Below are 11234 nucleotides of genomic sequence, written 5' to 3' on the forward strand. Positions count from 1 at the left end.
CGACTATCACATATCAATAAGATTAACATTAATTCCTACCCTTCAGGAGCACCACCATGGAAGATGTTTTGACTATCATCAGACAGGTTGACTTTACTTTGGCTAGAACCTACAAAAATATAAAATTGTTTATCATCAGTTTGTTGTAAGGTAAGATGTGACAACTTAATGAAAGGATAATGTAGTGTAGAAATAATGACATATAGTATTCTGCTTACAGACAACCTATTGGAAACTCAGCACATTGTTTACTTAAATTCAGAATCTAAGTCATTAAAAGTTGTTAAGTTTCGTATAAAAAATATATTTCACAGATACAGAAAATTGTATCAACCGATCAAGTTTTTGTAGTAGTTTATTTATATTGCAGAACCTCATATATATAAATAATGGCAACCTTGTCAGTATAGAACCTCAGTAATATAAATAATGGCAACCTTGTCAGTATAGAACCTCAGTAATATAAATAATGGCAACCTTGTCAGTATAGAACCTCAGTAATATAAATAATGGCAACCTTGTCAGTATAGAACCTCAGTAATATAAATAATGGCAACCTTGTCAGTATAGAACCTCAGTAATATAAATAATGGCATCCTTGTCAGTATAGAACCTCAGTAATATAAATAATGGCAACCTTGTCAGTATAGAACCTCAGTAATATAACAAATGGCAACCTTGTCAGTATAGAACCTCAGTAATATAAATAATGGCAACCTTGTCAGTATAGAACCTCAGTAATATAAATAATGGCAACCTTGTCAGTATAGAACCTCAGTAATATAAATAATGGCAACCTTGTCAGTATAGAACCTCAGTAATATAACAAATGGCAACCTTGTCAGTATAGAACCTCAGTAATATAAATAATGGCAACCTTGTCAGTATAGAACCTCAGTAATATAAATAATGGCAACCTTGTCAGTATAGAACCTCAGTAATATAACAAATGGCAACCTTGTCAAACCTCAGTAATATAAATAATGGCAACCTTGTCAGTATAGAACCTCAGTAATATAAATAATGGCAACCTTGTCAATAAATAATGGCAACCTTGTCAGTATAGAACCTCAGTAATATAACAAATGGCAACATTGTCAGTATAGAACCTCAGTAATATAAATAATGGCAACCTTGTCAGTATAGAACCTCAGTAATATAACAAATGGCAACCTTGTCAAACCTCAGTAATATAAATAATAGCAACCTTGTCAGTATAGAACCTCAGTAATATAAATAATGGCAACCTTGTCAATAAATAATGGCAACCTTGTCAGTATAGAACCTCAGTAATATAAATAATGGCAACCTTGTCAGTATAGAACCTCAGTAATATAAATAATGGCAACCTTGTCAGTATAGAACCTCAGTTATATAACAAATGGCAACCTTGTCAGTATAGAACCTCAGTAATATAAATAATGGCAACCTTGTCAGTATAGAACCTCAGTAATATAAATAATGGCAACCTTGTCAGTATAGAACCTCAGTAATATAAATAATGGCAACCTTGTCAGTATAGAACCTCAGTAATATAAATAATGGCAACCTTGTCAGTTTAGAACCTCAGTAATATAAATAATGGCAACCTTGTCAGTATAGAACCTCAGTAATATAAATAATGGCAACCTTGTCAGTATAGAACCTCAGTAATATAAATAATGGCAACCTTGTCAGTATAGAACCTCAGTAATATAAATAATGGCGACCTTTTCAGTATAGAACCTCAGTAATATAAATAATGGCGACCTTGTCAGTATAGAACCTCAGTAATATAAATAATGGCAACCTTGTCAGTATAGAACCTCAGTAATATAAATAATGACAACCTGCAACCTTGTCAGTATAGAACCTCAGTAATATAAATAATGGCAACCTTGTCAGTATAGAACCTCAGTAATATAAATAATGGCAACCTTGTCAGTATAGAACAAGTTTTTTAACTATGGAATTGTTGTTCTGTTTAAGAGTGTCCATCAGCCAATGGTCAATAATTTGCAGCCACACCTTTGTTAATTTCAATAATTTTAGAATAAATTTGAGGTTTTGCAGACAATGCAACTTAAGCCTCTACTTAATATGTTGGTGACTATACATACTGTATCTTCTATGCCTTGGTGAGAGTAAAACAGTTTCTCCAGCATCTAGTTTCTTTAGAGCCTCCACCAAAAGTTCTGTAGGTTCAAATTTAAACAATCTAGCTTTGTTCAGAATATTTCTGGCTTTACTGATGTTTCCTACAAAACAAAGAAAAATATAAATTTACCAAAAATAAATGGTTGATGGCATTGCATTTTAAAAATCTAACTGAAAATTTTCCTTTATTTGCTTAAATTCATTTAAATAAATTGTCAAGAGACACCAACCTGAACAATATATGAAAAAAACTTTCATCAAATATTCAAAATAAAATGACTTAGAATATTTGCCATGTATACATTCAATGTTATATACAGACCATTGCTCTGTTGGGTTGATGTCCAACAAACCTATCCCCTTTTAACCATATATGCATCCATATAAACAGGCACTGATGCACCTGCTCAACAAGTGATTTTTCTAAAACTAATTATGACTTTAATATGCACATAATACAGTAACTCTTTATGTTGCTTAACATTTTTGCAATTTACATGTTTAAGCTAGCACATTTTGGTATTTAGGTAACAGTCAAAATTGCATAAAACAGTTAAACAAATCAACTTTTAGAGAACAAATAATTTATCATGCTCATCTTTTTTGCAGTTTACACTTATACTGTAGCTACTGTAGTTTATAACAGGGAAAGTTGTGTAAGATGTATATTTCAGGGGAAATAACTTCAAAACTCAAATATTTTTCTCCTTGAAAATTGAAAAGGTTTTCACAATGGACACAAAATGATTGCAAAAGCTCTGGCACCCCTATGGGCCAGTCAAATTTAAATGCATATTTTATAATATTCTTTAAACACAAAGTTTCAATGTTTACCCTCTTTGACCTCTAGCTCTGCTGCAGCAATATGAACTATGGCATATCTTTTGACAATGTTTCTGGCTTCTGTTAGCAGCTGGATGGCATCTTCCAATAGCAACTGTTCACTGTAAATTATCAATCAAGTATCAAAATATGCCTTTGTTTCTGGAAATAAGTTTTCTTGACTAAACAAAGTACTATGGCAGTTAACATTCACTTTATTTAGCTATACCACGGTAAGAAATTGCTGTTTTAAAAACTCTCAAACAAAACAGCCATTGTTATTTTCCATAATTTCATCATTGAAGAAAACCATTCCCCACATAAATTTGAATTCTAAGGAAAATTAAAGTCAGGTCAAGGAAAAGACAAAACCTCTCAAACAAAATATCAGAGAATACAAAATAAAAGCTTTGAGGGGGCTCCTTGGTATAAATCAATTTTTTTTTCTAATATAGGATTTGGCTATATCTTTTTATAAATAAACTTTATCATATACTTAAAAGAAAAATGAAATAAAAAAATGGGGTCACCGTTCATTTAAGCTCACAATCTGCCTCTGGAAGAAGCATACAATTTTGTTAATGTCCTTTTTTTCTGTTGAACTAATAGGCGAAATTGAGGTAATTTCGAAATAAAAAAATAACCTAATATAAGAAATCGCTTAATTTTTCAATTATTTAGTTTATGTACAGCTTATTTGAAAACAATAATAAAAAAATATAGGTCACCGATGAGTGAAAAAAGATATTTCAAATTTAATGACAAAAAATGGCATTTTTGAACCAAAGGGAGATAATTTAGAGCTTTTTCAATGATATAAACATTTTAAAAGTAATCTGGGGTCAAACCGAATTGATTTTTTTGGTTAATTTTTGTACCATACCAAAAAGTAATACCTAATAGTGTAATAAATAAAATTTGTAATGAAAAAAAGGTTTAATTTTTTGCTGAAATTTTTGTACCCACGAGTCACCTTAGGCTTAAATTAAAATATTGTTTGTTTGCCCTTTACCAACCGACCCTATAAATTTGTTCCGCCTGAAAATCTTTTATTTGTATTTACCAGCAAGATTTTATTTTATTTTATTTTTTCGTTCCTACCAAAAATCTTATATTTGTATTTCCTGCTCAAAACTTTTTTACTGGAATCTTCGGGTTTTACCTTTATCGTATAACGACTAAGTCAGTTTGTTATCAAGTGAGCGTTTGGCATGAACACTTGCATTTAGAATTTCAAAGCATTTGTTTGAAATCGATGTTGAACGCTTTGAAATCATGTTATAAACGTTACTCTGTATCTTTATAGTTGAAGAGCAGAGTTCATTTACAAAACTATCAACGTGTGTACAAACTATTTTGTAAACGGACGTTGTATTCTATGTAGGGATGGTCTTTTGCAAGGACATATACCTAACATACGTCCGTGGCCTTTTTGTGATCCGTAGATCAGGATGATTATGTTAACGATGCCTTCGACCAGTATTGCTATATTCATTACATCTAACATGAACCAAAAGTGACAAACGCCTTTAAAATGGAGAATATTTGGCAGTTAAATCACCCAAGTTTTCCATACAGATCATTAATAGATGCGATGTAAAAAAAAATAATTTTTTTTTATTTTTATTTAGGCCTTAAGTTAATATTGTACTATAAGTACATGTTGTGACTATAGTTTTGATGTGCCCAAACCCCTACAAGGCCAGGATTTTTTAATTTGTTGGTTTACGGATCCGCTGACCCGATTTTGCCGATTCCTAGAATAAAAATAAAATTGACTTTTCATGCTTTTTTATTCCCCCTGACCCAAACAACTACATTATCCCTGAAAAATAATTAAATTCTTCTTTTTTTGTGAAAAGGAATGCATGAATCACTAACAAAATTGATAACACTCTCTGTTGTGAAAAAATAAAACTTTCAGTTTACGTTTCTAAAAATAGACAAATCAATTATAACTGACCTTGAAATGTTGTTTACGCAAATAATTTTGAATGAAATCTGTGTTTTAAACCAATTACACAATAAGTTCGTTTCCCTTATTTGTCATCAGTCTGTAAGATGCATAATCTCATAGAAATAGACTTGTCCAAATGTGGACAGGTGGAAAGCACTTTGGAAGTATTAAAAAGTTCTGAATATCAATAAGTCATTTAGAATTTTCTTGTTTCATGGATAATATAAAAAAAATCGTCCATTTGGATAAAAACGGGAATGCATGACACCAGATTAACCCGATAATCTAGTTTTTTCCATGGACGAGTCAATTACGTTTTTGACACGTGTGTTGAAAATTATTTTCGTACGACGTTTTTTACATTTTTTTTCTTTATCAGTTTTCATTTTTTAAGATCATTACTCACCAAGTTTTCTGGAATTGATTAAGAGCTACGCGAATTTGTTATTCTTGTTTGTGAAATGACGATTAAATTTCGTCTTTGTCTGTGAACACCCCCTTTTTTACGGCAAATCATTAGAAAATGTCATGCGATATTTATGACAGCTGTGCAAGAATATTTCATCGAAATAAATTTGAAATGATGACAAAATAGCATAAAAAAAACATTTTGTTAGAAAGATGAAATGTATATTTATTTTGCATTTTTTTTGTCTTGAAAGATATTTTTTTTTCTTTTTTTCCTGACCGACCGACCCGACTTTTTCATAGGGAAAATCCGTAAACCAACAAGTTAAAAAACCGTGGCCCAAGAAATGAAGAAATTAATGTTGATCATGATGATGAGGACAAAACAAATTGGTTCAGAGCTGCATTTGCAATTTTGGGAAGTAAATCTTGATCTTGTAACAAATATTAGTTAACCAATCTCACATAAGTACTGTATGGTATCTTTGTGCTATCTCCACAATCTTACAAAATTATAACAATGATCTATATGTAATATTACCTTTTGACCTCAGCAAAGTCTATAAATAGATGAGCAAATGCTTCATTGTCTTTGTTTTCTTTTCCATCAATAGCCTGTAAAAAAAGATAGAGAGATATCAATAATGATGGTGTGATTTTTAAGAGATAAATGTAGTGTGATATCTAATATATCAATAAAGATAGTGTGACCTATGAGATATAAATAATTATGGTCTGACATCTGAGTGCTATACTGTAGTGTGATTTCTGAGATTTAAAGATTGTATGCTCTCAGATCTAAATAAATATGGTGTGACTTCTGAGAGATATAGTGTGAATTCCCAGATTTAAAGATTGTGTGCTCAGGTGCTCTCTGATTTATATATAAAGATAGTGTGATCTCTAAGATATAAATAAATTTGGTGTGACATCTAAATGATATAGTGTGACCTCTGAATTTAAAGATAGTGTGCTCTCAGATTTAAATTAAGATTGTGTAACATATTAGACATAAATAAAAATAGTATGATCTCAAATATACATGGCTACATGTATAGTGTGTTTCTAATATATAAATACTGATAATGTAATTTCAGATATACATAACTATGGTGTGATCTCTGAGATATAAAAAAAGAAAGTGTGATCTCAGATATATACATATACCTCTAGCGTTATTTCAAAGATCTTACAGGCACTAACCCTGAAAGTTTGTATAGAATTGACAGGCACTTTAATACCCTGAAAGCTTTCTTGGAGAGAACTGACAGGCCCTAACCCTGAAAAAGTGTATAGATCTGACAGCTACTAACCCTGACAATGTGTATAGATCTAACAGGCCCTAACCCTGAAAAAGTGTATAGATCTGACAGCTACTAACCCTGACAATGTGTATAGATCTGACAGGCCCTAACCCTGACAAAGTGTATAGATCTGACAGGTCCTAACCCTGACAAAGTGTATAGAACTGACAGGCCCTAACCCTGACAAAGTGTATAGATCTGACAGGCCCTAACCCTGACAAAGTGTATAGATCTGACAGGCCCTAACCCTGACAAAGTGTATAGATCTGACAGGCCCTAACCCTGACAAAGTGTATAGATCTGACAGGCCCTAACCCTGACAAAGTGTATAGAACTGACAGGCCCTAACCCTGACAAAGTGTATAGATCTGACAGGCCCTAACCCTGACAAAGTGTATAGATCTGACAGGCCCTAACCCTGACAAAGTGTATAGATCTGACAGGCCCTAACCCTGACAAAGTGTATAGAACTGACAGGCCCTAACCCTGACAAATTGTATAGATCTGACAGGCCCTAACCCTGACAAAGTGTATAGATCTGACAGGCCCTAACCCTGACAAAGTGTATAGATCTGACAGGCCCTAACCCTGAAAAAGTGTATAGATCTGACAGTTACTAACCCTGAAAAAGTGTATAGATCTGACAGCTACTAACCCTGAAAAAGTGTATAGATCTGACAGTTACTAACCCTGAAAAAGTGTATAGATCTGACAGCTACTAACCCTGACATCTACTTACCCTGACAGCTACTAACCCTGACAGTATGTGTATGTCTGCTATGTACCCATAAAAATTGCATAGATCTGTCTGCCACTCACCCTGAAAGCTTTCTCATACAGATCTGAGAGAAAGTTTTGAGTCTGGAACCTAACATTAAAGTTTGTATGGAGGACTTACCCTGAAAGCTTTCTCATACAGATCTGAGAGAAAGTTTTGAGTCTGGAACCTAACATTAAAGTTTGTATACACAGTATAGAGGACTCACCGTGAAAGCTTTCTCATACAGATCTGAGAGAAAGTTGTGAGTCTGGAACATAACATTAAAGTTTGTATACACAGTATAGAGGACTCACCCTGAAAGCTTTCTCATACAGATCTGAGAGAAAGTTGTGAGTCTGGAACATAACATTAAAGTTTGTATACACAGTATAGAGGACTCACCCTGAAAGCTTTCTCATACAGATCTGAGAGAAAGTTGTGAGTCTGGAACCTAACATTAAAGTTTGTATACACAGTATAGAAGACTCACCATTAAAGCTTTCTCATACAGATCAGAGAGGATTCTGATAGAAAGTTATGAGCCTGGACCCTATCATTGAAGTTTTTATGGAACACTAACCCTGAAAGCTTTCTCAAACAGATCAGAGAGAAAGGTGTGAGCCTGGAACCTAACATTAAAATTTTTATTGAGCTCTTACCCTGAAAGCTTTCTCGTACAAATCTGAGAGGAAGTTGTGTGCCTGGAACCTATCATTGAAGTTCAGATTGTGTCTCATGTAAGTTGTATATTCTAACCAATCTTCAGCACGGTTCCCACAGTCATCTATCTTTTTCATCCATGTTTTATAATCTGAAAAATTCATAGGAGTTAAGTAAAGAGAAGGAATGGTAAGAGATATAAGTTGCAAGCTTCTTCACTCTTTTTAAAAATGAATAGATCATGATAGATAAAGTCATGAAAGTAGTATTTTGGAACATAGTAATTTTCAAAGATTTTTAATGCTTTTGATTTTTTAATTAAAAGGACAGTTCTACATCTAAAGCCATTTAGAGTGGACATTCATATCTTTTCTCATTTATGAAATGGCTAGGTTAAGCTATCAATCTGGCATTGCATGCTGATTAAGTGACAGATAATTTCATACATGTATTAAAACAAAGCCAGATAAGCTACATGTAGGCAATACCAACCTGTCACCTCACTGGTATCCTCCTTCTTTAGTTTGTGTAGCTTACTCTTTAGAGAGCTCATGGATGTCATGGTTCCAGATCTGGAAAATAAAAAAAGGAATTAACATGATTAAGTATGTTTGTGATCTCAACCCTACTATTCTAACCTGGAACAGTGATGAAACAATATACTAAATAAGGGCAAACTGTAAATCTGTTTGAAATGACTTGGTAAACTCTACCATACATGCCATATTCTGTATCATGTGTATGCGATTGACTCAAGTAATAACTTATATACATTTCATCTATAGGTAAATATCGTAAAGACAATATTTCATAACATTATGTCTGAGGCAACAATGTACTGTGAAAAAGTTTTTGCCATAATTTCATGTCAGAAAATACTAAATCTTATGTATACAGTTCCAAATCTGATTGCAGTTTTGTGGTGGCCTTGGTCAGTTTTGATTTATATACCTCAATCTACCCGTCATGAAATAAGCCATGTCTTCTACTGACCCCTAAACATGGAATGTCCTAATGAAATTTCTAAATGCATTAAAATACATAGAGTTGTATCATACTTATTAAAAATTAAAACTGATATAGGTGAGTGCAACTTAACAGTTAAAAACCTTATAACATTATTTAATAAGACACAAGATTGGTCCAAAGACAGTGCTTTGAACCACCTCAGAGTCAACAGATGTTTCGCCAGATATATAAATACTAAAAGTATGTATACATTAATTGTATACATGTACTACATGTAGAAACACACAGGTCTGCGATTGAGTGAGAGTAAATAGTCCACAGCCTACTTAAGCCTGGTTTTTTTGTAATAGTCATGATCATATTGCCATCTGATAGCTGGATTGATAATACGGTGCACAATTTTCAATGCTTTCAAAATCTTTCTGTTTGAACACGTACTGGTTTTCTTTCTACAGCCGCAGGGAATCAGGTGAGTGGGTGATTGAGTTAGTATTTATTTTTTGCAAAGTATTTATGTTTTGAAATGTAATAACTCCAGAGAGTAAATGAGTCACACCCAGGAACATGATCATGATGATAGGCAAGTGCTAACATTAATTCTGTGCCGCTACTAAGTGTTAAATATCTTTCTATACACCATAACTCATGGGGCTCCTCATCTTTCACATATAACTTAATGTCAGTTAACAAATAGGACTTTTGTTTTGTATGATCTGGCCATTCGCTCTGCTAGGGGTTGCCACTGAAGAGTTTTATTAAAGCATTGATGTTACACTGCTGGTTTGTTGGTAGTTGTTAATGAACTAGGCAGATTTTTTAGTAAGACAGTATAAGGTGCCAGTTGAATTACCAAATATCCAAAGGACTTTAAATACACCTTATCCGTATTTATCCGCCATTACTGGACATCACTCGTGTTCCAGTAATATTGATATCATAAAACAAAATATCGGACGCCACAATGAAAAAATTACGTCAATAGTTCAAGCAGGATAGATTCTCATGTTAACCTGGAATAGCATTAATGTGCATATTATGTAGGTGCTGATTTGACGTTTTCTATAGTATTAATATATCCATAATTACTTCTTGGCTTCATAAAAGACTGTAATAATAATATAAATTTATTTGGCCGAAAACATAAATCTTTACATACATGAATTACAATAATATAAAGAACAATTACCAATACATATACAAATATTAATACTTATTCAGTTAAACTAGAATAATATAAATTAAGGCGGGCCACAAAAATTAAATATCCGCCACATAAGTTACTGATGCATAAAATGCAAAAATAAAATAAAATAAATAAACTAGAAATTTGACAAAAAAAAAAAAAAAAAGAGAGGGCGGGTGGGTAAATTTCGATCTGATTACTCTAACGTATTCTAATGTAATGACTAGGAAAAAGAATTCACTTTAAAACTAAAGGTGGAGTGAACACAATTCAAATTCAGTTATGCGAGAATATCAAATGATCGGCCAAAGGGGGGTAACTAGAACATATTTCGCATCGTAATTACTAGTTTTTTAGAAAAAACAAACCAATTGACCAGTGGCCGTTTTGACTTTGCCTATAGCTAAACACAGGCAACTGTTTCTGTCAATGGTAAGGTAGACTCATATATATATATAGTTTGCTTTATTTATTTCATTCGGCTTTGCATGTGCTTATGTTACAGTTTTAGTGCTATGCTTGCATGTGCTATGCTTTTTATTTATGAACTTTTTACTTGCAATATAGCTATCTTAATTTGTATGTCTCATATGTGTGTTTTATGTATCTTAATATGTGTGTTGTTATTGTTATTAATGTCGGCAAAAAGCTCTACAGAGCTTATGTTTGTATTTAATGTAACCCGACTTAAAATAAAATTTCTTATCTTATCTTATCTTATCTTATGAAGCTTCTATTATTAATAGTCGACCTTCCCATGGATAGAAACAAATGCCTGTGTCTGTGGCCAAAATTATAGCCTATAGGTGCCGAATTAACCAGGTGCCGATTTGACTTTTAGTAGTACTAGATTTATAAACTTATAAACCCCCCTTATAAACCATACTAAAAATTCAGTAACCTTCTTTTACAATTTAACTTATTTCTGTTGATTTATATACTCAAGGTTTTCACATCCATTTATATTTCCCTGACATTTTTTAAAGTGCTTTTTAGTTGTTTTGATTTGACAAAGAATTTTGTAAAAAGCTCAAT

General features: G+C 32.6%; 1 protein-coding gene across 2 annotated transcripts in view; it reads right to left on the reverse strand.

Moving 5' to 3' along the window:
• Positions 1 to 11219, reverse strand: part of LOC134688596 (dual specificity protein kinase TTK-like) — a 49843-nt gene extending 38624 nt beyond the window's left edge. The window contains exons 1-7 of one of the 2 annotated variants that reach the window (XM_063549409.1): positions 11105 to 11205; positions 8540 to 8619; positions 8047 to 8198; positions 5865 to 5938; positions 2971 to 3080; positions 2100 to 2237; positions 40 to 109 (exon numbers count right to left, since the gene is read on the reverse strand). In XM_063549409.1, the coding sequence (XP_063405479.1) occupies positions 40 to 109; positions 2100 to 2237; positions 2971 to 3080; positions 5865 to 5938; positions 8047 to 8198; positions 8540 to 8609 (614 nt within the window). In that variant the 5' untranslated portion in view covers positions 8610 to 8619; positions 11105 to 11205. Of the gene's footprint in view, positions 1 to 39; positions 110 to 2099; positions 2238 to 2970; positions 3081 to 5864; positions 5939 to 8046; positions 8199 to 8539; positions 8620 to 11100 lie in introns of both variants that reach the window. The other variant, XM_063549408.1, reaches the window with a different exon arrangement.
• Between the last annotated feature and the right edge of the window lie 15 nt (positions 11220 to 11234).

Source organism: Mytilus trossulus, chromosome 10 (assembly GCF_036588685.1).
Source record: "Mytilus trossulus isolate FHL-02 chromosome 10, PNRI_Mtr1.1.1.hap1, whole genome shotgun sequence".
NCBI classification, from domain to species: Eukaryota; Metazoa; Mollusca; class Bivalvia; order Mytilida; family Mytilidae; genus Mytilus; species Mytilus trossulus.